This window comes from Adiantum capillus-veneris, chromosome 9 (genome assembly GCF_014529385.1).
Source record: "Adiantum capillus-veneris isolate H3 chromosome 9, ASM1452938v2, whole genome shotgun sequence".
Lineage (NCBI taxonomy): Eukaryota > Viridiplantae > Streptophyta > Polypodiopsida > Polypodiales > Pteridaceae > Adiantum > Adiantum capillus-veneris.
The window spans coordinates 162,079,535-162,106,351 of record NC_140939.1 but is presented as its reverse complement, the minus strand read 5'-3'; the positions used below and the strand labels follow the sequence as shown (position 1 = coordinate 162,106,351).

General features: G+C 43.0%; 1 protein-coding gene across 3 annotated transcripts in view; it reads right to left on the bottom strand.

Annotated features, from left to right (window-relative positions):
* Positions 1-26,817, bottom strand: part of LOC147451493 (haloacid dehalogenase-like hydrolase family protein) — a 143,545-nt gene that overhangs the window by 115,618 nt on the left and 1,110 nt on the right. For all 3 annotated transcript variants that reach the window (XM_086520385.1, XM_086520387.1, XM_086520388.1), the window contains exons 2-4: positions 14,214-14,314; positions 13,995-14,051; positions 13,788-13,882 (exon numbers count right to left, since the gene is read on the bottom strand). In XM_086520385.1, coding sequence (XP_086376511.1) covers positions 13,788-13,882; positions 13,995-14,051; positions 14,214-14,314 — 253 coding nt within the window. The remainder of the gene's footprint in view (positions 1-13,787; positions 13,883-13,994; positions 14,052-14,213; positions 14,315-26,817) is intronic.

Here is a 26,817-nt window from a genome sequence, read left to right as displayed (position 1 = left end):
TACATAACCAGTTACTGACCCATATAAGGCCATGATCCCCCAGATAATCTCTTTGGGGACCCCTAACTCTTGCATTCTGCGCATCAATCTGGCCCTTGGTACTGTATCAAAAGCTTTCCGAAAATCCACAAAGCAACAATACATCCTTCTCCCGCTTGCTCTTCCTTCCTCAATAATGGCTCTGAGCGTAAGAAGATGATCTAGAGTGGAATAACCCCTCCTGAATCCAACTTGTCCTGTTGCCCTTATGCCCTCATTCTCTGCCCATCTACTCAATTTTTGTTCCAGAGTGGATGCGTACAGTCGGGTCAATGTGTGACCCACCATAATGGTACGGTAGTTCCCGGGTATCATAGGATCCCCTGACTTGAAAATAGGTACGATAGTAGATAATTTCCAAGATTCAGGTAATCCTTCACACATGACCCGATTAAACAGACGAGCAAGGACTTCTAAAAGTAGATCCCTTGCATGGATCAGATGTTCTGCTACTAGACCCTCATGATCATATGCTCTTCTTGTCTTCATCTTATCAATGGCTTTTTCCACCATTTCCGTAGTAAAGAAAGTACTAGTAGCAGGCAGGGCATGGCTCTAGCGGGTCTGGTAATGGAGGCTGTCCAGATACCATATATAATGATGTTACATATTGACCCCAAATCTCAGGAGAAGTAATTGTCGGAGGTGATGAGTGCTCGTGAAATAAACGCCAGACCTCATGTGAGTCCCGACTCAAGAAGAGCTGATATAAATCCTTCTCCAGTTTGGCTAAAAATGCCCTGTTCTTGCGACGTACTATACGCCGAAGAGCAATCCAAGACTGCTTATATGTGATGGTCCCAAGTGTAAGCTCTTTCTGGACCTGGGTTCTCGTCTCTCTGCATTCCTCGTCGTACCAACTGTTTTGAGGCATGATCCCAGATCCTCTCTTCTGATCAGGCTGAGTATGTGGGTATGCCTCTTGTGCTGCTCCATGTAGTATCTCTGTTAGCTGAGAAGTAATCTCCTCTACAGTATATACTGGCTCGGCTGCCCACATCCTACTATAGATCTGTTCCACATAGACTGAATCAGTCTCTGGTGTGAAAGTATATCTTGTGTGCGTCTTCTTCCTTTGTACTTGAGAGGCATTGTATTGGAAGCAGATTGATAGGGTCAAGAGAGCATGATCCACTGCAATCCTAACCGGTCTGGGTCCCACCTTAAAGTCCTCGATACTAGAAATAAAGCTTGGTGAAGTCATGACATAATCTACTGTGCCGGCCCCATGCCTGTGCGGGAAGCATGTGAATCCCCCAGATAAAGGGAAATTCTCTAGACCATTAAGTATGGCCAAACCATGTGTAGTTGCCATCTCCATGAGATGTCTCCCATATTCAATGTTTTCTTTATCCTGTGAGTTTCTAGTAAGCCCCTCCTGTGATAAATCCACTTCTCTGAGCATTTCCTCAGAAGTATCATAGAATACTGCTTGAGAGTTGGCCGTTTTGGCATTAAAGTCCCCTAAGAGAACGATGTCTCCATCTCTAGAGAACTCCCATATGTCATTATTCAATATGGAGAAAGGGGATTGTCCTTTAGGTGAGGAGTAGACTGATGTACTTGGAGGGAAGTAGCATATAGCACTATATAGAAATCTACCTGTCTCGGCTCTCATTCTCACCCACATATACCTTGCTTGTTCATCTTTCCTGATAATCTGTAGTAGTGGTTTCAGCTCCTCTTTAAATAAGACTGCTACTCCTCCTGAACCCCGGCTACCTCGTAGAGATCTCTTGTCTGGTCGACCGACTGTTTCCCATAAATACCCCTTCACATGTGGCATAAGCTGTCCCGGTATCTGGTGTGTCTCTGAATAGAAAACTATGTCTCTGTCCCTAAAGCTGTCTTCAAAGGCACCTACATCTAGCCTATATGATCCATTACAATTCCATGCCGCTATGCGAAGCGTCGCCCCATAGGTCTCGCACCGTCATGATGCGCGCTTTTCTAGAACCACTACTTTCCCTCCTCTATAAAAGGCGATTTTCCCCTTTTCTCTTGCTGCCCTGATCTCTGGCATCAACTCTTGCATGTGTGCCACTTGTGCCAATGTAAGGTCATCTCCCAAGAAAATCCCGGTTTTCTTAAGAGTTTGCCTCTTCTTTAGAAATTCTTTCCTTATTTCTATATTCGGGAAGCGGAGAATAAGTGCCCTATCCTTTATGTTTCCCTTCTCATCGACTCCTTTCTTGCCCACTCTCCATGCACTTGTGTGAGTAGGCTCTGTGATGCCCATGCGTTGTAGTAGTTCCCTCACCTCTTCATCTACATTCTCTTTGTCCTTGACTCCTGTGACCCGCACATGCAAAGCCCGAGTCTTCCTTTTCTGCTCTTCCTCAATGGTCATATTAATAATGGTGGAAGTAGGTGTGGTCTCAGGCATCTGGGCCTTCCCTTTCTTCGCATCCTCAATCCATTTCTCTGCTTCATCAACCTTTTCTTGTGTCTTAACAAGACGTTCCGCCCATGAAGACGCTGTTTTCGATTTCTGTTCATCTCCTTCCCGTAGAGCTTTCATCTGATCCTTCATGTCCTCGAGCTCCTTCAACACCGAAGGTTGGTCGTCTCCCTTCTCCTTAGTTGCAGATTTGCAAGCCGCAAGTTCTCCTTTTAGCTCCTCGATTATTGCATCTTTTTCCTCCATGTGCTTTTCCATATTTGTTCTCCATGCTTCAAAACTTGCTACTGCCTCATCGAGTTTCTTTTGCATAATGCATTCTATTACATTTACTTCGGCCTTGATTAGGTTTCGTAATTCCGTTTTCACGATCTAAATTTCCTCATTCTGTATCCCCCGGATCTCTCTCCTTAGTTCTCTCATCATGTCTCCATACATGGAGTTTCTGTAGCTCTCGGTGTTCGCGTGCATTTCCTTCCTGATGTCATCCCTCATACAGTTTAGCTCTGATTTGAGCATAACTTGGACCTTCTCCATCAATAGCTCATCATGTATCTTGGAGGTTTTTCCAACGCGTAAAGATCCTGGTGATAGTACAGTATCTCTGTTTCTCCTTTTGAAAGTAGCCGTTGTTTTTTTTGGGGTGGTGTAGCTATCTACACCCGGCCCTTCCCCTTCGGTAGACGGGTCTATCGAACCCGAGCCCCAAATCTGGGATAGGGTACTAAGATACTAGGGTGAGGGATTGAGAGTATCGCAAACTTAACCAGTTTACCTTAAGGCCTTAAATCGCTTTAAATTGGACGCAAAGAGAAGGCTTAAAATCTCTTTTAGACTTAAAATTTACCTTAGCGCTTAAAAATTGAAATAAACTTAGACGTAGGGGCTCTTGACTTCCTACGCGTAGAACAGCAGGGGCGTAGGAAGTCAAGAGCCCCTCCAATAGGCATTTGTATTATAGTTTCTCCCATCAAGAGAGACTTGTTACATAATAGCATAGTAATGAAGATGGAGAAGATGGCAAGTTTAAGCATTGAAGCATGGCTCTTGGTTGAATTTTGCATTCCATAGCCAAGAGTGTTGGTGTAGGCTCTCAACCTCTCTACTTACTTGGAGAAGGAGAGGGAGCTCTTGCACTTTGCACTTCACACAATGAGAGTGTGTACGAGTATATGTGGGAGAGTGTATCCCACAAGCAGGCCCCCTACTTGCTTTGGTCGACCCCCCCTTGTAGCCCATGCTTGAAGCTCATTGGACCCCTTCGGGCCTAGCCAATCACAAGCAATAATCATACCAAGCAACAAGGGTAGCCTTGGCAGAAGTGTCTCCCTTTCCCCTTTGAGAGAGAGGGCTTGACAAATGCTAAAACAATTAATTAAATCCACTAAATTATTATGGGACCCCTTGGAAGGCCAACCAATAGGCTTTAGGCACACCATGAGGGTAACCTATCTAGGGGCTTGACATGTGTCCTACTTGCCTCTTGGCCAAGGGGTGCCCTTTGGAAGAGAGAGTGGTCAAGCAACCACCCCCCCCCTTCTTGCATGGCTCACTCCCTCCTTGTAGGGATTTGCTTTAACTTTTGTGTCACCTCAAACCCCTCAACCTTGGGCCTAGTTCTCACCACAAGCTTGGTCCTTAAGCCCCTCAAGCTTGGGTTGGGTTCCCACCTCAAGTACAGCCCTAGCATCTAAAGCATGACAAGCACCTCAAGCATCTCAATCATCAAGCACTTCAAGCATCTCAAGCATCTCAGTCATTAGGCATGACAAGCATCTCAAGCTTGGGCCCTAGCTTACCTAAGGTCAAAGGACTTTTAACACTAACTATTGGAGGTCTTCAATGAAGCTTACCCTAAAGTCTTTATGCTCCATTGGTTAGCCTTGCTCTTTGATAGACCATATCTCATTTGGGCCCCTTTACCATTGGCCACGTGTTGAGGTATGTTGGGTTAAAGGCCTAAATAACCCCTTTTTGTACATTTTTATACTTTGTCCATGTTTAATGTGAACCTACATTGAACCTGGACACATTTTTTTAAAGTCACTTATAATAAAAGTGGGAAAATTTAAAACCCACTTATTGAGTTTTCCCCAAAAACATACGAGCTCCCTCTCTCTCTCTGCTTTTGATTACTAGCGCTTCTTTTCTGTTGCACTGTGCCTCCTGCTTCTTGCCCCAATCTTGCACAACATCACGACGTGCACCTACCGGTACCCTTTGCTTTGCGCTTTCAACTGGTATCAAAGCCCTAGGGTTTCAAAACAGCCTTGCGCAGTCTGCTGGACAGTAAGTTAAATTTGCTCTCCCGCGATAATTTTCGCTTCTATCACGAAGTCCCTTGCTTCCGGGATCAAAAAGGTCACCAAAACAGTTAAAACAAGCTGTTTTTAGGTCAAAACAAGTGATTTACAGGTTATTACACGTCAAAACAGCAATACGCAGGTGCACCAAAGTTGTGGGATCACATATATTGATGTTTGTCGCGACAAATTGAGTGAAAAGCTGAGTACAGGTGCTTGAAATTGCACATTTCAGCTGAAATTTCAGATTTGGATTGTTCTACGTAAAGAAACTATGGTTCTTTGTATGCAAAGTCTTGTGGTTGCTATAATTTGCTGAAATTTTCAGCCTATTGCATCTCTCTTGTATACACACTTGTGGTTGAATTAAGATGGCTTCTTCCTCTTCCGTATCTGACACTAAAAGTTTGATGGAAATCAAACGGTTTGATGGTCAAGGCTTCGATCTTTGGCAAGAACGCATGCAAGGTATCCTTTTCTTAAAGGATTGTGAAGATACACTGGAACAGAATAAGCCACCAGGTTTGTCTGACGAAGAGTGGGCCGGGTTAAATAAGAAAGCTATGGCCTACATCAAAATAGCTATCAATAATGACATTTTGACGGACATCAAGCGTTTGGACTTTGCTTATGCAATATGGTAAAAGCTAAAGTCCAATTATGAAAAGACCACGCTTGTGAACCAGGTGCATTTGATGCGAAAGTTGGTGAATATGCAGCTTGATGACTCAAAGTAAGCTTCTGAGCATTTGAGTGCTTTTAGAGGTGTGTTGAGTCAGTTGCAAGATAGTGGGCTTCAGCAATTTGATGATAAGCTCAAAGCTGTTTTCTTGCTTAACACTGCTAAATACTTGGGAAACATTGGTTGTCTCCTTGAGTAACAGTCCCACCCTCACGTATGACGGTGTGAGAGGGTCTATTCTCAATGAAGAGTAGACGCAAGTTTAGTTGGGAAGGTGACAGTTCTGCCTACACTGCAAGAGGTAGAAATCAAAAGCGTGATGCAGGCAACAAGACTCAAAATAGAAGTAAGAGCAAGACAAAGGTAAAGATGTCACTTGTTATCAATATGGTACAAAGGGTCACAAGAAACCCAATTGCAGGTATTTCAAGAAAGAGCAAGAAAGGAAGAAGGAAACGCAAGATAAGAAGAAGAAAGACCAGAAGAAAGGGAAAAAATCAGCAAGTGATTCCTCCAAGGATGCTGAGAATGCAAATGTATCCTCTAGTGTGGTCATTAAGGAATTGTCAGACGTTGAGGAAATTCTGGTTGCGGCTTTATGCCCCTCAGATTTGGTGATAGCTAATGCAGAAAACATACTTATCTCGAAGAAAGATGTCATTGATGCATTGCTTAGTGCTAATGATGGCTTATCTCAGTCTTGGATAATGGATTCTAGTGCTTCATTCTGTGTGACTCCATCTTTGGAGTGTTTGGCTACATATGCTGCAGCCAATTATGGCAAGGTGTACCTTGGTGATAATTTTGCTTGCAACATTGAGGGAATGTACCATGCGTTTGGCTCTTAACAATGGTCAAAGCTTGTGTTGAATGATGTCAGGTTTGTACCAGGCATTAAGAAAAGTTTGCTATCTATTGGCCAGTTGGATGCACATGATTATACGACCATTTTTGCTGGAGGTTCATGGAAGTTGCTTAAGGGCTCTACGCTTGTTGCAAAAGGGTCTAAAAGATGTACTTTGTACTATCTTCGATGCAAAGCTTTGCTTGGCAAGTTTCTGGTTGTTGCTGAAGTTGCTTCACACACGGAATTGTGGCATAAGAGACTTGGCCATATGAGCCAAAGGGGTATTGATGTGCTTTCCTTTCTGAAGAGGGTTGATGTAAATGGCAAAAACTTGGATTTTTGTAACATTGTCTTTATGGAAAGCATAAGAAATCTTCTTATTACTCTGGTGTCTCTCACAAAGCTAATCCTCTTGATCTTATTCACTCAAATGTATGCACTATGCATGTTAAGTCTTTTGGTGGTGCATTATATTTTGTTACATTCATTGATGACTGTACTAGGAAAGGATGGGTACATTTGTTGAAAAGTAAAAGTAAGACTTTTAATGCTTTTAAGAAGTTTCATGCTTTTGTCACTACGCAAAAGAGTAGTAAGCTTAAATGTCTCAAATCTTATAATGGAGGAGAGTATGTATCTGCTGAATTTCAGTGTTTTTGTGATGAAAACGGGACTAAAAGGGAGATGACAGCCCCTTATAATCCGTCTTCTAATGGTGTGGCTGAGAGGTATAATCGTACTTTCTGTGAGAGAGTGCAGATGTTGTCCACCGCTAATCTTTCCCAAGAGTTTTGGGGAGAGGCATTGAAAACTACAATTCATATTTGCAATCGCTCTCCTAATAGTACACTGAAAAATGACATTCCAAAGGAGGTTTGGTCTGGCAAAACCTGCCTCTTAAGATTATTTGAGAGTATTTGGCTACGAAGCTAATGTTCATGTACGCAATGACTTGAGAACAAAACTTGATATGAAGTCCATTAAGGGAGTCTTCCTAGGTTATGGGGAAGAAGGTGAAATGGGCTATAGAGTATGGTTACCACGGTTTAGAAAGGTAATACGCAGCTGAGATGTAGTGTTCAATGAGGCAAAATTGCTAAAGAATGCTACAAAATCTGATGCTGACAAGAAAACAATCAGATTTCAGCCTTTCGTGCCACCCATTGATGTTGAAAAGGAGCCTCATGATGCATTACCGCAAGCTGAAATTGATAATCATCCGGTTAACCTTGAGCCAAAAGAGGTAGGACATGATATTGATGCTCCTAATGAGGAAGGACAGCCACCTGAATTGGCTGAAAATTATTTTCAACAGCATGATAGAGCTGAAAACGAGTTGCCTTATAATATGGAACGGTTGCCTAAGAATGTAGATCATTGGGTACGCAGGTCAACTCGTTTGAGAAGGCAACCGCAAAGATTTAACCCCTCTTTGGATCATGTAATGTTGACAGATGAGGGTAAACCTCTTACATATAAAGAGGCCAAATCAAGTAAATCAAGCAGTAAGTGGGAGCTTGCAATGCAAGAGGAAATGAAATCCTTGTATACAAATGATACTTGGGATCTTGTGCCATTGCGTAAAGGGAGAAAGGCTCGTCCTAACAAACGGGTGTACAAGATTAAGATTGTGGATGAAAAACCTTCAGTACAGGACGAGATTGGTTACAAAAGGATATGCACAGAAAGAAGGAATTGATTTTCAAGTTTCAAGAAATCTTTTTCCTTATTGTAAAGCTTACAACTTTACGTATCCTTTTTTCTCTCGTTGTAGTGCTTGATTTGGAATTGAATCAAATGGATGTAAAGACAGCATGGTGACATTGAAGAGGAAATATACATGAAACAACCTGAAGGTTTTGTAGTTCCTACACGTGAGGAACTTGTATGCAAACTGAAAAGGGCTCTGCATGGTTTGAGAAAATCATCACGACAGTGGTATAAGAAGTTTAACACTTTTATGCTGTCTCAAGGCTTTAAATGCAGCAAATGATACTTGGGATCTTGTGCCATTGCCTAAAGGGAGAAAAGCTCTTCCTAACAAATGGGTGTACAAGATTAAGATTGTGGATGAAAAACCAAAGTACAAGGCGAGATTGGTTGCAAAAGGATATGCATAGAAAGAAGGAATCGATTTTCAAGAAATCTTTTTCCCTGTTGTAAAGCTTACAACTTTACGTGTCCTTTTTACTCTCGTTGTGGTGCTTGATTTGGAATTGAATCAAATGGATGTAAAGTCAACGTTTTTGCATAGTGACATTGAAGAGGACATATACATGAAACAACCTGAAGGTTTTGTAGTTCCTACACGTAAGGAACTTGTATGCAAATTGAAAAGGGCTCTGTATGGTTTGAGAAAATCACCACGACAATGGTATAAGAAGTTTGACACTTTTATGTTGTCTCAAGGCTTTAAACGCAGCCATGCAGACCATTGTTTGTATACAAAAAGGGATGAAGATGGTAGTTCCATCATACTTGTTCTCTATGTTGATGACATGCTACTTACCGAGAAACATAAAACTAGTCTTGATGCTCTTGGGCATGCGTATTAAAAGAGATAGAAAGCTGAAATGGCTGTTTTTATCTCAAGAAAGGTACATTGTAAAAGTACTTGACAGATTTAATATGGCTGATGCTAAGTCTCTTGGGGTACCTTTACCTCCATATACTAAGCTTAGCAAAGCAGATTGCCCAAAGGATGAGGTGGCATTGAAAGTAATGAAGGGAATCTCTTATGCATCAGCTTGTGATTCTCTTATGTATACTAAGGTTGCTACTCGTTCCGACATTGCTTATGCAGTGGGAGTTGTTAGTTGATACATGTCGAATCCGGCAAAGCGCATTGGGAAGCTGTCAAATGCATTCTGAGATTAAAGTATTCCGGCAAAGCGCATTGGGAAGCTGTCAAATGCATTCTGAAAGGTACACAATCAAAGTGTATTTGTTATGGCAAAAGTGACTTAAACTTGCAGGGATATTGTGATGCAGACATGGCAGGTGACATGGATACCAGGAAATCTACCAGTAGATATATATTTGCTATTGCTGGTGGTGCAGTCTCTTGGTGTTCTAGGTTGCAGAAAATTGTAGCATTGAGTACTACTGAGGTTGAATGTATTTCAGCCACAGAAGCTTCAAAGGAGGCCATTTGGTTGGGCAGACTTGCAAAAGAACTTGGCATGCCTACTCATACACCCGTGTTGGGTTGTGATAACCAAAGTGCTGTCTATTTAGCCAAAAATGCCATGTTTCATGCGCGTTTCAAACACCAGTATCACTTCATACGACAAGTATTGGAGGATGGTCTAGTCACCTTGACTAAGATCCATACATATGATAACCCTACAGATGTTCTCACCAAGAGTCTTGCTAAGGCTCAACATGAGCATTGCATACAGCTGGTGGGAGTTAGTTAACTTAAAGGCGTCATTTATGCCTTTAAGTGGGAGGTTGTTGGTTTAAAGGCCTAAATAACCCCTTTTTGTACATTTTTATACTTTGTCGAGGTTCACATTGAACATGGACACATTTTTTTAAACTCGCTTATAATAAAAATGAGAAAACCCAAAACTCACTTATTGAGTTTTCTCCAAAAACATACGAGCTCTCTCTCTCTCTGCTTTTGATTGCTAGCGCTTCTTCTCTGTTGCACTGTGCCTCCTGCTTCTTGCCCCAATCCTGCACTACATCGCGACGCGCACCTACTAGTGCCCTCTACTTCGTGCTTTCAAGATAAATCTATAAGCACATGTCTATATCCTAACCCTCATTCCCATTTATTCTCCCACATTAAATGATCAATTTTAAGATGAGAAAATCATTTGGGGTGGTTAGATATTAGATTTTATGACACAAGGCATCTCTTATCTTGGTATCTCATAACTCTAGACAATGGTCCAAAACATTCTCTGAAAAGAAAGCGAATACGGCGCTATATCTCATAGTACACTGGACAATGGCATACATAATGCAGCTCTTTCTTTGGCTCCATATGACATAGTTGACACGTCCTAGCCTCTGCTGGTACTTCTCTAAATCTACCAGTCTCAATATCGAACTGAATCTACCATCAGACTTTCCGTTTGTATACTCCACCGTCTCCTGATCATAGGTAAAGGTGGGCGCTGACCTCTTGCCCCACTGTGGTGTGGTGTTAAACACCATGATCTTGGTCTTGCCAAGGTTCACATACAAGCCACTATCCTGAGAAAAAATGTGCAAGGCATTCAAGTGACGCTGCATTCCCTCTTGAGGGTTGGAAATCAGCACAATATCATCAGCATATAGCAACAATGGAATCCATGTCCCTGTCAGCTATGCTCCTCTATCACCCTCCCTCTCTATGTAATCGGAAACCTTATCCACATACATACCAAAGAGAGGAGGAGGACAGTGGCCACCCCAAATCAGCTATGTGGGCACCCCCATCTCTGTAGTCTGCGCATCAATCTGCTCTAGAAACTGAATCGAAAGCTTTGCAAAAATCCACAAAGCCACGATAAATCCTGCTACCCTCCTCAATAATGGCTCTGAGCGTCAATAAAGGTCCATAGTAGAAAATCCCCTCCTAAAACCCACTTGTCCTGGTGCTCGTATGCCCTCTCTCTCTGCCCATCTACTGAATTGTTGCTCAAGAATGGATTCATACAGCCTAGCCAATGTGTGTCCAATTATGATAGTGTGATAGTTCCCACGTTTCATAGGATCTCCTGCCTTGAAGATGGGCACAATAATGGACCTACTCCAAGTATCAGGGAGACCCTCATACATGGCTCAGTTGAACATTATTGCTAAAAAATCTGCAAGCATATCTCTAGCATGTATAAAGTGCTATGCCATCAGGACATCATGATCATAGCCCTTCCAGTCCTCATTCTGTCAATAGCTTTCTTTACCATCTCGACAATAAAGAAAGTGCATGTCTATGTGCATGGCTCTAAAGGATCTGGTAAAGGTGGTTGTCCCATTATTGTATAGAGAGATGCTGCATACTCACCCCAAGTCTCAATGGAGGTAATGGCTAGGGGTGAGGAGTGCTCGTAAAAAAAATTTCCATGCCTCACCTGAGTCTTGACTCAGAAAGAGCTGGTACAGGTCCCGCTCTAGCTGGGCAAGGTAGGCCCTCTTCTTTTGTCACACTAAATGACGGAAGGTAGTCCATGACCGTCCGGCGTCTATAAGTAGTGACCCCCAAAAGTACTTCCCTTTGAAGTCTCACTCTCGTCTCTCTACACTCCTCATCATACCAACTGTTTTGGGGAATGCTCCCAAACCGTCATCTATGCTCTGGCTGAGTGTGTGGGTATGCCTCTATGGCTGCATCGTGCAATGTCTCTATCAATATTTGGGTAAGCTCCTCTAGTGGAAGTCCCGGCTCCTCTGTGCACAATCGTCTCTGAATCCCCATCTGTGTAAAACACCGTCAGCCTCCGGAGTGAAGGTGTAGCAAGTAGGTGCAAATATGCATGCCACCTGAGCTGTACTGAACTAAAAAGAGAGTCAATGTGAGGAGTGCATGGTCCACTGCTATACCAACATGCATAGGGCTGACTCTAAAGTCCTGAATAGAAGGCATAAAGCTGGGCTGAGTCATGACATAGCCAAACTGTGCTGGCCCCATGTCTATGCGGAAAACAAGTGAAACCATTCGTTGCAGGAAATCTGTGTAGGTCTAGCCGGTCCCATGTCACCGGCATCAGCTCTCTTGACATTTCGTTTGCAGTGTCATAAAATACTGTTTGGGAGTGGCCTGTCTTGGCATTGAAGTCCCCTAAAAGGATGATACCCCCTTCCTTGGAGAATTCCCAATGTGTCATCATCTAGAACCGAGAAAGGGGACTGCCCTCTAGACGTCGCATAGACTTAAGTGCTGGAGCAAAATAGCATATAGCAAAGATCTGGGAAAAGTTCTCCACGTTGATAACAAACTGTATATAGAAGTGATCAAGGGTGGTCCAGCATAGATTTGACATGCCCTTGATGGATAGACCCATTGGTACACACGACTGCTACTGCTACTACCATCTGCTCTTGCACACAAGACCACTGGCTCGGCCTAAACATAGGCAACATCCACACTATGAACTGGAATCACACCAAATTGTATCTCCTCCGAGCAACAAGATGAATCTAGAGAGAGAGGATCCACAACTCAAGGCTGTCATCATATGGCTGCCCTCTAGAGGAAAGGAAATCCTCTGTTCTCCTAGGCCTGCATCTAAGATAGCCTGCCTCTGCATGTAATTGCACATCTATGGATTGCCCAAAGGAGAGGATGCCGCCAAGGTGCTGCTCCGTAGCCATATCTGAGAGGAAACGTCAAGCTGCCCAAAAATGGTAGGGATGGGCTGCTCCCCAAAAATAATATGGGCTGCCCTCCCAGTGGACTGCCCAAAAACCCCAAACTAGGGCTGCCCCATGAGGGAGCGCCTTACACGCTGAGCACAACATACCACAAGAGGCCCTCCCTAGACCTGCGTATATAAGGCCATAGGCTGGCTGCTTGACCAACGCATCAGCCCCCACGACCTAATAAATAGGGCAAAAGGTGGGCAAATGGTGGAAAAGGGCACTACGCCCATAGGGCTCTAGGAAAGAAACTGACAATGCTGGGAAAAATACTCCCAGCCAGCTGCAGCCTAAAAGGCCATGGATGGAACCAAAACCCCGAGCTACACATGGCTGGAAAATTCCAACATGAGAAAACTACCTCACTCTGGCTGGGCACAGCCACTGAACAGCCCTCACTCCTTTTCACCTGTCCCTGGGAGATATGGGGACCAACTGGCGAATCCAGAGAGATGCCATAACTCTTTACATGATCTCGTCTCAACTTGCGGTGCTCTTTCTTTTTCTCCAAATCCAGGAGAGTCTTCCTTCTTTGTCCTTGCTAAGGTTACTTTTTTTCTTATAAATGTCATCCTTCCACTTGGCTAGGAGCTTATTGAGGTTAAACTTAATTTATAAGGCATCTACTTTTCCAAATGCACTTCGCTAAAAAATGGAAGGACAAAGATAGTCTGCCCCATTGTTGTCAAAGTACTCAAAAGGCAACAATTGATCCTCCCTGAGCTAAGTTGGCAAGCGCAAAATTGTTGTACCATCAAGGACCCACTCCTAAACTCTGCAATTGTTGAGAGGCTTCGGTGCGTAATTGATATAAAGTGGGGTTGGCGGCCACAAAAAACCTTGCCATCAACGTATCCACTCAGTGGCTCTTGTCATCCATTCCAATTGATTGATGCCTGTGTGTTCTACTGAGACTACAGAAAAGAGGAATTCTTAAAGACACCTTTAGTCTTCAAAGCATGAGAAACGGTCATCATAGTATACCCTATGCACCTGCTCAGTGGCTTTTATCTTACATATTTTCGACTCCATAGCCTTTGGTATTCAAATTTATTGAACAATGAGATGTACTTCTTTTTCCTTGTTAAAAAAATGTTTGCAATATGCTAAAAGAGACCAAGCAATAATTTTCAAATATATGATATACTGTTCATAGAAACTTACATGGAAAATGGTAACCCAGCTGCTGCCAAATTAGCATCAATCTTTAGCTGATCTGCACTAGAAGCCAACGCCACCTTCAGACCGGCAGCTTTGCACTGTACTAGCACAGCAGGAGAGCGTTTCAGCAAGAAAGAATCACCTCCTTCAGAATCCTCTACTTCATGTCTTCTATTTTGTCAAAAAATGGCAAGAGGACAAGACAATTACCTGCATAATCAGATCCAAAGCCCCAGGAAAACCTAGACCAGAATTAGGCTTTGCGTACTGTCCACACACAGCATGACTAGTTATATCATACCAGATTCAGAACCTAAAATAATTCTTTGAGCATAGCAAGGCTTGACGTACAGATAGCATAAAATAGCACACTTAAAAATGCAACAACTTCATTATAAGTAAAACAACTGGCGGGGCTGTCAACTAAACCTTTTCCAAATATATCTGGAAAAACCGGGATTTTGCAGTAGAAACATCAAAATCTTTCACTCCATGAACCTTGGCCACACCTCCCAAGAAATTTGCTTCACCTGCAAATCACAGTTTCAAGAGCTGGCCTGTTTGCATTTGAACACTAATTTCTTTATCTTTGTACAGACAAAACCACCTAACTGTATTTTGTATGCCCATAAAAAGGAAGAAAACGTAAGTTTATCTTTGTACAGACAAAACCACCTAACTGTATTTTGTATGCCCATAAAAAGGAAGAAAACGTAAGTTTGAAATACACAATTAATTCATTGCTGAAGAATCAAGGTTTCTATAACCATCTACAATCCTTAAAATTCAGAGATTATATATTCACATGAGAACGTCTCATTCAATGACAGAAGCGTGATTCATAAAAGGCACAAAATCTATACAAAGACCAGTGTACAGCTATCGAGCCCTTTATAAGCATTACGTATAAACAAAGCCTTCACAAATTAAGAGCGGCAAACTACAGTCACATGTTACATGCCTCTACCAACTAAACTAAGTGTACAGTTGTGCCCTCGAAATAATCTTACCCATTAAGGAAAAGGGTGGACCCACAAAAAATATCAAACCTGTGTTAGGTAACAACCTGAGAGTCATGGCTGTATAGCACACTGTATAGTGATGTCCAGGCACAAAACTGCGATTTTCTCTTTTCAATCAAGCAATATAATAATTAAATAAATACAAAGCTGTGTACCCAGAATAAGCCTAAATGGCAACTTCAACTGCAAATGTCCCACATCATAAGCTGAGCCGAGTAGATCAAGAACCTCAGAACCTAAAATATCTGTAGCTAAAGTACAACACAAACAGAGGGATGGGTTTTGTAAAATGCTAAGGAACCATAAGAACTTGTTTACATAGGCAAAATCATTTTCCTTCATAACCAGAAGGGCATAAATTCTTGAATTCACCATGTTAACTTGGTATGTTCGCATGGCAAAGGCTGTTTCCCTTGAGCCAAAATGGATGAGAGGCATGTAAATCTGGCGGCAATGATGCCCCCTTGGGATAAAATGATACAAGCTGCGTAGTTCCACTCAAGTAGTGAAAGATTCACAGCAGCTGGCTGATGCTTAGATCCTATGCCATACATAAATATGCTCACCTATGAGACTACAACCAAAAATGTGGCCTTGTATTGCAAACATAAATAAGGCAACCAATAGCCTCCTGATAGAGAGTTACATCAAAGTAATCTCCACCATATGAACACTCAAAATTCAAACAAAACTCCATAGGAGTAGCAATAGGCTTCCAGTACTTAAGGCCAAATCTACGTAACAATGTTTCAATACACTTTGGATCACACAAAGTAATACCTCCATCACATTGCCTAAACTAGATGCCCAATTATGTTGTAAAAGCCCACTTCTTGTGATATTTGATGATGCGAAAGTGTGGTCAGGGCCGAGGGCTGGCCCAAATAAGGGAGCCTCGCTCCAAAACGAACACCTAAGTGCGTGCGCGCGCACACGAGCGTCAGAATTTTCCACACAAAACGACATCCCAGCTTGTACGGTCAGCAAGTTTTCCCTTGAGGCCTGCAATCAAAGAATCTGTTTCCTTTATGCACTTTTCCATTTTCAATTTCCACAATTCAAAAGAAGAAAGTGCATTTTCCAATTTCTTCCACACCACACGTTCCATTACATTCACTTTTGCTCTCGTATTGCCTGTAATTCCCCTCTTAGTGCCGTTTACATCCCAACGCAAAATTCACCTAGCATTTCTTTTTGCAAAGAATTCCTCATATGCATAATCTCCTCCCTTTTAAGGCTCAACTCAGCCCTAATAATCACCTTCCCTTTTTCATACATGAGTTCAACTTGGTTTTAAAAGGCTTTCGCGTTCTTAATATAACCCACGACAGCATGCTTTCTTGCACCTTCCTCCAGAAAGTGTGGGTTTCTTTCAATGGTGTTGGATAAATGCTTCGTCTTTGACGTTCACTGACCTATCCATTGCTACTCTAAAACTAAGGGTGTGTTTTCCTATGTGACAAGCAAGGCCCCTCCTTGTAACAAGCAAGGCACTTGCTTAAGCAGGCCCTCTGCCCAAGCTAGGCCTGTGCTCAAAACATTAGAAATGAGAGTGGGTGTGAACCTTAGCTGTAACATCTGATTTTCTCCTTAGGAATCAACCTTCGAATCATACCCAGCGAATTTGACATAACTGATCAGCCTCCCGTCGCCCTCAAGCCTTCAACATAGGCACTTCAGCGAGAGTCAATGTCATCAAGCACTCCAGCACTAGGTCACTAAACCGGACCATTCTAGCAACAAGATATCACTCAACGCGAGAGAAGCAGCCCATGGAGGGGAAGCCATAAAAGAGAGTTTTGGTTTCTTTCTAAAAGAGGGACGAAAGAGAAGTTCAATTTTTGAGAGAGAAATGCTCACTACTTTAGAGAAAGAAAAATCTGCTAATTCTAGAGAGAGAGAAACAAGTTCTAGAGTTTGAAAAATCTCCTAAGAGAGAATCAGAATTTTTGAATTTGGGAGAGAAAATCACTCCATGACTTGGGAGGATGATGTTGATCAAGTGTTAGGGATGGACCACCTTTTCAAAGAGAGAGTATCTGCGATGACTGACTAGATAGACACAATGAACTGTTGCGTCTTTGACCTCAACACACTAATCCCCATCCTAAAACCATTTACGAAACCCCTCATATTTCAATTCTTTTCTGTGTTTGTGTAGAATGACTGTAGCAAGGTAATTGGCAGCCCTAGGTGACATCATCAGCCAGCATTGCTGAGGAGATTGGCTTCAACTAAACCCTATAATATTGCATCCTTGACAGCCAGCAATCTACCCCAGTCAACTTGAAGCCAAGATGGAAGAGGCAGAGTTCCCCTTCAAAGATTACTGGCCTCTAGATAGATGCCCTTGGCGGTATTTCTATACTTTATTGATAGAGAGGAAAGTTGCGTCTTCTCTATACGACCATGAACTCAGTTTGGTTACAACGGGCCACAATTTTATAAGTGCCTTGGCCTCAAAAGCAGCTTTAAAATCATCTGCTAGAGATGAGGTATAGATATAGAGAGATAAAGATGCATCAATGGGGTCTCAAGCAACCCTCTTAACAGTTCCCCCACACCGTCAACGATGTGGTATTTTCTTTGGATTGCGAGAATGGAATGTACACCAATGCAATACCTCAATGTAAGTCTCGACTCGACTCAAATGGATGATGTAGCCGATATAACTCTTCAAGATGAAGCACCTTCATGGCTGATTTGATGTGCCGGTGAGATCCGACTTGATGTGGGTTGCACGTGGCAACCACAAGGCAGATATTGGGCTGATTTGCGCACCCGATGTGAGAGGATCCAAGGGCCGAATTCTGGCTGCAAAAACAAAAATCTGAATCGAGCAAAGATCGCGCAAGAGAGCTGGCTGAAAATGATACAGAAGATGAGGCTGTTGATGGGGAACAGAAGCTCCACATCGCAACCAAGAGGAAGCACCGCCTGGAGGGGGGAGAGGATTGCCAGAAGCTTCAAAAGATGGGACGACCTTGCTGGGCAAAAACACTAAAGATGAAGGTGGGGGTGATCTTGTTCAGAAACACTAGAGATGCCTCATTACTGATGGTGCCAGATATTAGGAGGGAATGAGAGAGGTTAAGTGGTCTATTTATAGGGGTAAGTCACCTCGAGTTCCTGTGGCCATCTACCACCTAATAAATGAAGTACCATTTAGTAAATGCAGAGTGCACACATAGGGTTTCTGGCACTGTTCCTACCGTATCTCACGAACAAATGATGCACTAGGATCTGAACCGATGCGTTCTCTTAAGACCTAATCTTCATGCTCATGTTACCGAATGCCCACCCAAGTGTAATAACGACCGTCAAACACGTGTACAAATGCAAGAGGGTTCCAAACCTATATGATGGACTTGTCAGGGCATGCAAGTCCAGCAAGTAGGCTAACAAAATTTCTAGAACTAAATCCTTAGACTCTATAGACAAATCTTGGCTCCTACTAGCATGCCCATGTGGCACACAGAGCCATGTGCACGAGACATTCCCTTCTGCTGAAGGTGAGGTATAGGTATTGAACTCCATGCACACCACGAGAAGTTCTCCAATGACTAGCCTTCTAGATAATGTCCTCCACGGCTACTTCTCAGAAAATTTGGCTCCGTTGGGTTGTATGGAAATGTCCAATTGAAATGGATGATGGTCATGATGCATCTAGCAATGGGTTGCAATGTGGATGGTTACCAGCAAACAATAACCTTTGCTACCCCAACTCAAATGGTGAAAACCAAAACACAAACCAGATGGATGCTCGTAGAGTGGATGCATGGATATGCTAACGCCAATGTCCACGAAGGTTATCAGGCAAGCCTATGTTGCACCTACTTGACAAGATTGGCGAGAGCAACACCATACAAATGATGAAGATGGGTATGTCCTTTGGATTACCCATGAACTGTAGAAAATCCTTCGTATGATGTCTTTGGAAACCTCCAAGTAACTCCTCAAAAATAGAGGCTCCTCTCGAGGCTTCTACTAGATTGTCAAATGATAAAAGCTTTAGATGGATCCTCCTCTCTACAACAAACGTGGCTACGAACGTAGGCTCACAACGCTTGCAAAAACCCATGGTGGTTATCCTAGATTGGATTCCATTGGCTCCAAATTGGTCGCTCCCGATTGCTAAGATAATGCAAATGGTGTGGATCCTATGTGCCGCCAAGATGTATATAGATCAATAAAAATCCAATGCCTCTTCTTGATAGATGACATCTCCAAGGAGATGGGGGAGATGGTTATCCAAACAGTGCCAAGACTTCAAAGTGGATTGGATGGTATGGACATTAGGAAGAGAATGGGGTCTAGGAGGGCCTCTTTATTTGGTAGTTTAAGAAAGCCAAACCTTTTGTATTGAGAAAGTAATTCAAAGGACATCTTTTGAATTCAAACATGCAAAACGGCTATTTTATTTGAATTCAAAGTTTCCCCCCAAAATGGAATTTAAAATCTAACGGGTAAAACCATATCATGTAGCATAACTATGGAAAGAGCTCGATGCGTAGATTGTAGATCTATGATCTCCGCTCAAATTAGAGATCGTATGTGGAACTTATGGGAGGCCGAAAATCATAAAATTGTCCATCTCCTTTTTGGGGGGGAAAGTGCATCCTTTGACCACTCTTACACATCTCTTACACACCCACCATTCTTGCACACATGGCATATACCTATTTGTCAAAATGTTAATCACCTCTATAAGCTCATGGCAAATAAAGAGGCCCTCCTACACCCCATCCTCTTCCTAATGATGTCGCCTTCTTTTGTCTCCATAAGCTTTTAACAAATCTTGATACTTGCGATAAACATCCTCATGTTTCCAATGCACATCTGCAACAAGGCAATATGTCATGTCATGTCAAAGAAGTTATGACTATAGATCACTTGCAAGAGAAGGATCCAAGATCCAACAAGGCAATATGTCATGTCAAAGAAGTTATGACTATAGATCACTTGCAAGAGAAGGATCCAAGATTTTTTTTCAAGCCACTGTTTTTCTCAGAGGCAGTGCCATACAATGGTAGATGTCTATAGCTACCAAGCTGCACACTCCAAGGACTTGGCAAGCTTTCAAGAAAATTTTTGCTCAAAGTTACATGCCTTCAGATATCTTTCTTCGGAGTGCAGCTTCTTGCAGATTGGGGTATCCTGAAATGCTTGCCACAAAAACCCTAGCAGATTACAACTTGAAATTTCTCGACATCTCTCAGAAGGTGTCTCTTCTCGAGTTGATAACCTTGGAGTCCGGTGTGATTGCTATGTCTTGGGACTACCATTGCCGCCAGAGGAACACTGTCTGTCCACGAGCTGATGGGCCATTCTGTGGTCGGCTACGACCTTATGGAAGGAACCTAACCCTAATTTTTGGTGCAAGTTTTAGGATGGAAAGTCAATCGACTTTTCGATCTCGATGATGTCGAGATTGCTTTTTAAGTTTGAATCTGTTTGGAAAATTGTTTGGTGATCCTGTTTGGAAATTGTTTGAAATGAATGGTATTTGTTTTGGACCTGTATTGGTGCCGATTTGAATTGTTTGACTCTGGTTTTAATACTAGTTTCAATGATTGGTGATTTACTCCTGGGTGGAGTCGTGAGAAATGTTATTTTGGTATTGTCTGAACCTCAGAACAATGTAGACAGGATGTCCGGGGAGCGTTTTGTTGTATGCTTGAAAATCTCGAGAACGACACAGACGGGATGTCTGGGGAGCGTTTCATTGTATGCTGGAAAACCTCCCAATGACGCAGACGGGATGTCTGGGGAGAGTTTGGTATGCTTGAATCTCCAAACAATGCAGGCTGTCGTCCTCGGTTTTGGTTGTAAAAGGCCTCTATATCTCCCGGCCTGGACCTTGTTAGGTTATGCGGGAAGAGTGATGAGGGAGGCGTTGAACAGCTCATGGCTCGGACCTGGATGGTTTTTGCGGGGGGAGCGTTCATCGACGACTTTATGTTTCTATGTCTTGTAACATGCATATGTGAACATTTGTGTTGCATTGTTATGTGCCAACCATTGAATATATTCCTTATTGGATGAGATTCTTTTGGGAAGCCAATGACCCAGGAAATCAAGAGCTTCAATCTGGAATGAGGATATACTCCTTATCGGATGAGATTCTTCTGGGAAGCCAACGACGCAGGAGGTCAACATCTCTGATGGGCAATGAGAAAACTAATTGTCCCTCAATATGACCCTTGGAAATTTTTCAACCAACTTGAGTTGTTTTGCAGAAATGTTGTAATCGTGGACGATTACTTTCTTTCAAGAAGGGGGGATGTCACAAATTGATGACGTGTCAAGCAACTAAAGAAGGGAGCCAACCTATAGATCCCGATTGAGGGGCTCAAACCCTAAGTAGAAGCAGCAGAAGAAGTAGAAGCAGCAAAAGATGTAAGTCTTGCCGAGTGGCCTGTTTTTATAAAGAAGAGTTCCCACCAAGTTCTGACAAATGGAATAGATGCCGACCGAGGGGCCTAAAACCTAGAAGAAGAAGAAGAAACAAAAGGAATCCTCGACCAACTCACAAATCAGCAGCCGAGGGGCCTAAAAATCCTAAAAGTCAAAGAAAACTTGTTTAAAGCGTCTGAAAGTGGCCGAAACGATGTCAGACAAGTTTATAACCTTAAAATATGATGACGTACCACCTGTACGAACATACCGAAATTCACGACGGATTTTTAGGAAAATCCCGAACCTTTAGGGAAGTGATTTTTTGGGGCCAGCTTTTCATATTTGATGCTTTTAGGCTTTGGGCCTTTGAATATGAGCCTTGGGGCCCTCTCTGACACTCTTCAGCACGCAGATTGCAAAGGAGGTGCTCCCCGACTGTTGTACTTTACGAATCAGCAATAATAAAGAAATACCAAATCTCTTTAAGTTCAATTGTTATTTGAAGTGCTTGAAGTTGTTCCGTCTGTTCTTTTCCGTTGGCACATGGTGCCCGTTGACATGGTGCCCGTCCCCATTACAAATAGTCTACAATGCATCATTTCCATTCGGAAGTCGAAGAAGATCCATGCCAATACTTCCCAAGGTACTTTAGGTACTCGTAGAGGCTGAAGAAAGCCAAGAGTTTTATGTTGATCATACTTAGCCTTTTGGCATGATACACAATCTCGAATATAATTCTCTATGTCATCTCAAAGTGTTGGCCACTAAAAATATTTTTTGAATGCTTGAGTTATGAAAAGTATACCTCTGTGACCGGCATAAAGAGAAGCATGTGCATCATCCATTACTTTTGGTCTAAGTGAACGTCCTTGCTATCAACGCCCCGCCCCCCGGGCTCCATCTTGAATCTGCTACAACGTTTTAAAACACTGATGGCAGCCTTGTCCTGGTACCTTGGAGCCCAAGAGAGGGGCATCGAAAGAGGGTCTCTTGGTTGGCATTGGGAAGTGTGAAAACCACAGTGGAGAAGTAGCTTGGGAGACGGTACATACTTAGATCGACTTGGGACTAGTGCGGCCTTTGGAGGCGAGGATCTTAGAGCCCAAGAGAGGGGCATCTAAAGGCGACTTGAAAGAGCCCTCGAAGGAGTTTTTGGACCGGCTTGGAAGAGGCAAGGAGATTGAAGATTATTGTGCGGCTTGGGATTCGTGCGGCCAATTTTGGAGTGCGAGAAGGTTTTTCGGAATTCTAGGTCTTGCAACTTCATCATAGCCCCTCCTTGCTCGAGCGCCCGCGACGACAACGACCAAAACCAACAAGTGGTTATGGATAGCAGATCAACCATCCAGTTAGCGGCCTATGCATCGGCACAGTTCTCCAAGAAATCGGCAAATTGTTTGGCTCGAGATTGTGAAGCCAAAAGCAAATGCTTGACTTCACTAGAGGACAAAGGCAAAGGTCAATTTGACAAGGATGGCAGTACCAATACTCAGCTAGCTGCCTTGGTACCCACAAGGTACGACCACAGTTGTTATGAATGTGACTAGACGCTTTGTTTGGCTCGAGAGTTTGAAGCCAAAGGCAAAAGCAGGAACTTACAAATAGACAAAGACAAAGGCAAGCTGGACAGAGATTACGGTCATAAAGATTTGACAAAGGAGATTGGCACGGCACATCTGATATCGAGGCCACGGTGGCCTCAATATCAAATTTCTAGTCAAAGCGCAAGTGTCGCCACTAGCTTCAATTAGAGAGAGGCTTGTGAGTGGCAGAGAGGGGCAAGCAATGCTCCGTATACTTAATTTGGACAGGCTGAAAACTGCTAAAGCTAGGGCTGATCTCGTACTCCGGGTTGAATTGAGTACTGTAAGTTGATTTTTGGCAAAAACACCCAGAGTGCTAGATGTGTTGGTGAAAAACGCTAGCATGTTGAGGTACTACAAGTACTTGGTGCTTGTACTGAGGGTACTAACTTATGCTTGAGAAGTGACCCCTAGGGTCACTTATATATGGAATTAAAGTTGGGGCGGGCAATGCCAATAAAAAACCCATGAATTTAATTGGCTGCTAAAATGTCACTTATTAGTAAGTCAATGAAATCACCTTTAAGAGGTGCTTCACATGCAGGTAAATACCTAGGCTCGTTACTAATGCAATTGTAAGGGAACACTCCCAGTGCCTATACCTAGCACACACTGGTTGTGCTCATGTGCAATCAAAGGGTATGCAATTATGCTAAAGTGCCTAGATATTCACGTCTTGCGTACAAGCTCACAAGCGTATCTAAACACTTTCTAGGTTGTCCTAAACCCTAGAAATAGGAGTTAGCTTGTCCACATGCACATAGGGTTAGATGTGCACGCGACATCTCCCCCTTTTCAAGGTGAGGTATTGGTACCGAGTTACATGGCTTCCGTGTAGAATCCCAACAACTCTGAGGAATGTGCAAAGAAATCTTCATCAGCCCACTTTGCTGCCACCGTTTCGAAAATGGGGAAACGGAAATGGCTGGGAAAAAAGGAAACGTGAAACCGAAATATAAACCACTATATAGATAGACTTAATAGCATATAATATGGAGATGTTACATATAGCCCGTCTTATATGGAGATGTTAATATAGCCTTCTCTTACCAAGCCACACTAGTTACATTTCCAACGCTTGGAGCCACCACTACCTCTATATCCATGCAGCACAGACACATGGCTCCATGCATTGTCCTTGGGCATGATGATGGAAACTTGCAAGCCACCACAATCTACAAATTTCCAAAGGCCTGGCCCTTGAAATTCTGAAATTTGGCCTCAGCCCACTGCCCTGCCTCTGAATTGCAAACTTTCAGCTTGAATCGAAAAATCACTCTGTGTGTGTGTGTGTGTGTGTGTGTGTGTGTGTGTGTGTGTGTGTGAGAGAGAGAGAGAGAGAGGTTGAGCATCCATGTGTGTGTGTGGAGAGGTTTGCTGATCAATGTTCTTATTTGCCGGTTATTGGATTGCGTATGCTGGCTTGCAAGATTTATCAGGTTTATTGATGCTAATTCGTCATGAGCTTAAGCCTATTCTATTGCATAACAATCCGCACGGCCGGTGGATGGTTGTGCAATGCTTGTTGACTGGTCAAGTATATGAATTTGGAGGTGTTTATGCATATACAGCCTCTGAGCAAAGAGCTGCTTTATGGCAAGATATCTCTACCCTTGGACCTCCAATGCATTTCTCTGTGGAGATTTTAATAATACCCCTGATATGAATGACTGTACCGCAGGCAATTGGCATATGTTGCTTGCAAAAAGGCAAGAATGGGATCATCTCTTTGCCTCTGCACAAATTACTGATCTATGGCGCTCTTTGCATCCAAATGCTTCTGAATTTACCTTTCAGCATGCTCCTCAAGGCTCATTCTTCTTATCGAGCACGGTTGGATCATTGGTACTTGCTTAATGGGCAACAGTATGAAGAATTTGTACGTGATATGAAGATAGGTTACACCCTGCAGTTATCGGGACCATTACCCTCTTTTGTTGTCTTTGTACTTCGGCAGTCTCTACGTGATCGGCCTCTTCCTAGGAAACGTTTGTTGCATGTTAACAATGCCTATCTTGCTCATATGGTTTTTCGAGACATGATTGCTGACATTATTCCCCCGCTGCTTGTTCACATGCATCTTGATCTGGATGCTGCCTGGTATCGCTTTGTCATGAGGGTACAAAGTGTTATTTGTGACTATGGCACGCATTATATGCAATGCACTCGGGGGGATGTTGTTGATGCGAAATAGGTCTGTCAACGACTGCAAGAATTGGTTGATTTGCGGCCTCTGTCTGACTCTGAAATGGCGGAGTTATGTGAAGCTTATGTGTGTATTCAGCAAAATGATAAGCAGAAAATTACTAAATGGTAGACGTATGCCCGTCAACATGCTTTTATGGATAAAGGTTGTGCTTCAAAGCAATTTTATAAGCATCTTCATCGTACAAGGATCACATAAGCAATCGAGAGGGTTATGCTTCCCTTGGGTGGTTGGACTTCTTCGAAGCAAGAACTTGCTGATGTTAAGGTTTCACATTATCAACAGGTGTTTGCTGCTCCTTCGCAACCATCTTCAACTGTTTGCCAAGAGCATCAATTGTTGCTTTCTTATGTTCGTTTGATCCTGTCTACGCAAGATGCACAATTCCTTGAGGATCCTTTCACTGATTCTGAACTGCATAGTGTGTTGCTTGCATTGAGCCGTTGGCGATCTCTTGGTCGGGACGGCTTATGGTGGAAATTTTCCTCTCCTTTTGGGATGCTCTCAAACCACTGCTTTTCATGTTAAATGCGGCATGGGAGAAACATGATTTTCCACTATCATGAAAAGAGGGTTTACTTAAATTGTTGCCTAAGCAAGCGCTTTGCGAGCAATTCTCTCTTTGGCGGCCTATTACTTTGATGCCGGTGGTTTACAAGATACTGGCTAAAATGTTGGTGCATCGCATTAAGGACCATCTATTCATAGGACTTCATCAAGCTCAGTATGGTTTCATTTCGCGTCGTCAAATCATGGCAATTTGGCTATGTTATGATTGGCATGGAGTATGCTAAGTACACGCAGCAAGATGTGCTGGTCATGCAAGTTTATATTGAAAAGACCTTTGACGCTGTGCAGTGGGACTTCATTGCCGCCACGATGAGGTGTCTAGGGTATGGTCCTAAAGTGGCCAATGTGGTTTATTTCTTGTATGCTTGTAGTGTGTCTTCAGGGATCTTAGAAGGTGAATTGACAGAATCGTGGCCACTTGGTTGTTTGGTTAGGCAAGGTTGCCCCCTTAGCCCTTTGCTGTATGCTATTGCCACTCGCCCCTTGTTGATGTATCTTGATCACTTGACCTCTACGGAGCGTCTTCATGGTTTGCAGTTACCCTCGTGTCATACCTTGAATGGGCAGGCTTATGCGGATGACTCGTTGTTTATGCCTCGCAACCAACGGAGTGATGTCCAAGTGATTATGGAAGCTTTCGAATTGTTTGAAATTGCGGCTGAACATAAAGTCAACTTTCGTGAATCAAAGCTTCTGCCACTTCGTTCTTGCAATTGGCATAGTCTATGCTAGGTGAGATTGTTCCTCCAAATGTGATCACCAAGCATTTGGGATATCCAATTGGATGGAATGTCACTCACACTCAAAAAATGGATTGGGTTATGCAACGCTTGAATGTCAAATACTATTACTGGAAGCTATCTACTTGACCACTGCATGTTCACCTGCAAATCATTCAGAGTATCTTGACGGCGTATGTTCAATTCTTTTTGCCACTGTTGCGCTGGCCTCGCCACTATCTTCCATTTTGTCTCATTTGTGGCAAACTCATGCACACAAAAAAGGCTTGCGTTTCATGTCGATGGAGAAGCTTTAAACACCCAAACGCTTCGGTGGTCTAAATATCTTGGACCTGCATAGCCATGTTCTTGCTAAGAAAGCTATGCTATTGCCTATACTCACGCAACAATCTCAGCCTTGGACTCTAATGTTTGCATACCTGAATCAGCATGTTGTTACGTCCTCACTGGCAATCATCTATTTGGGATGAGAGGTTGTAGTCAGTGTGCACTTGCAAGAGGGCACATGTGGTG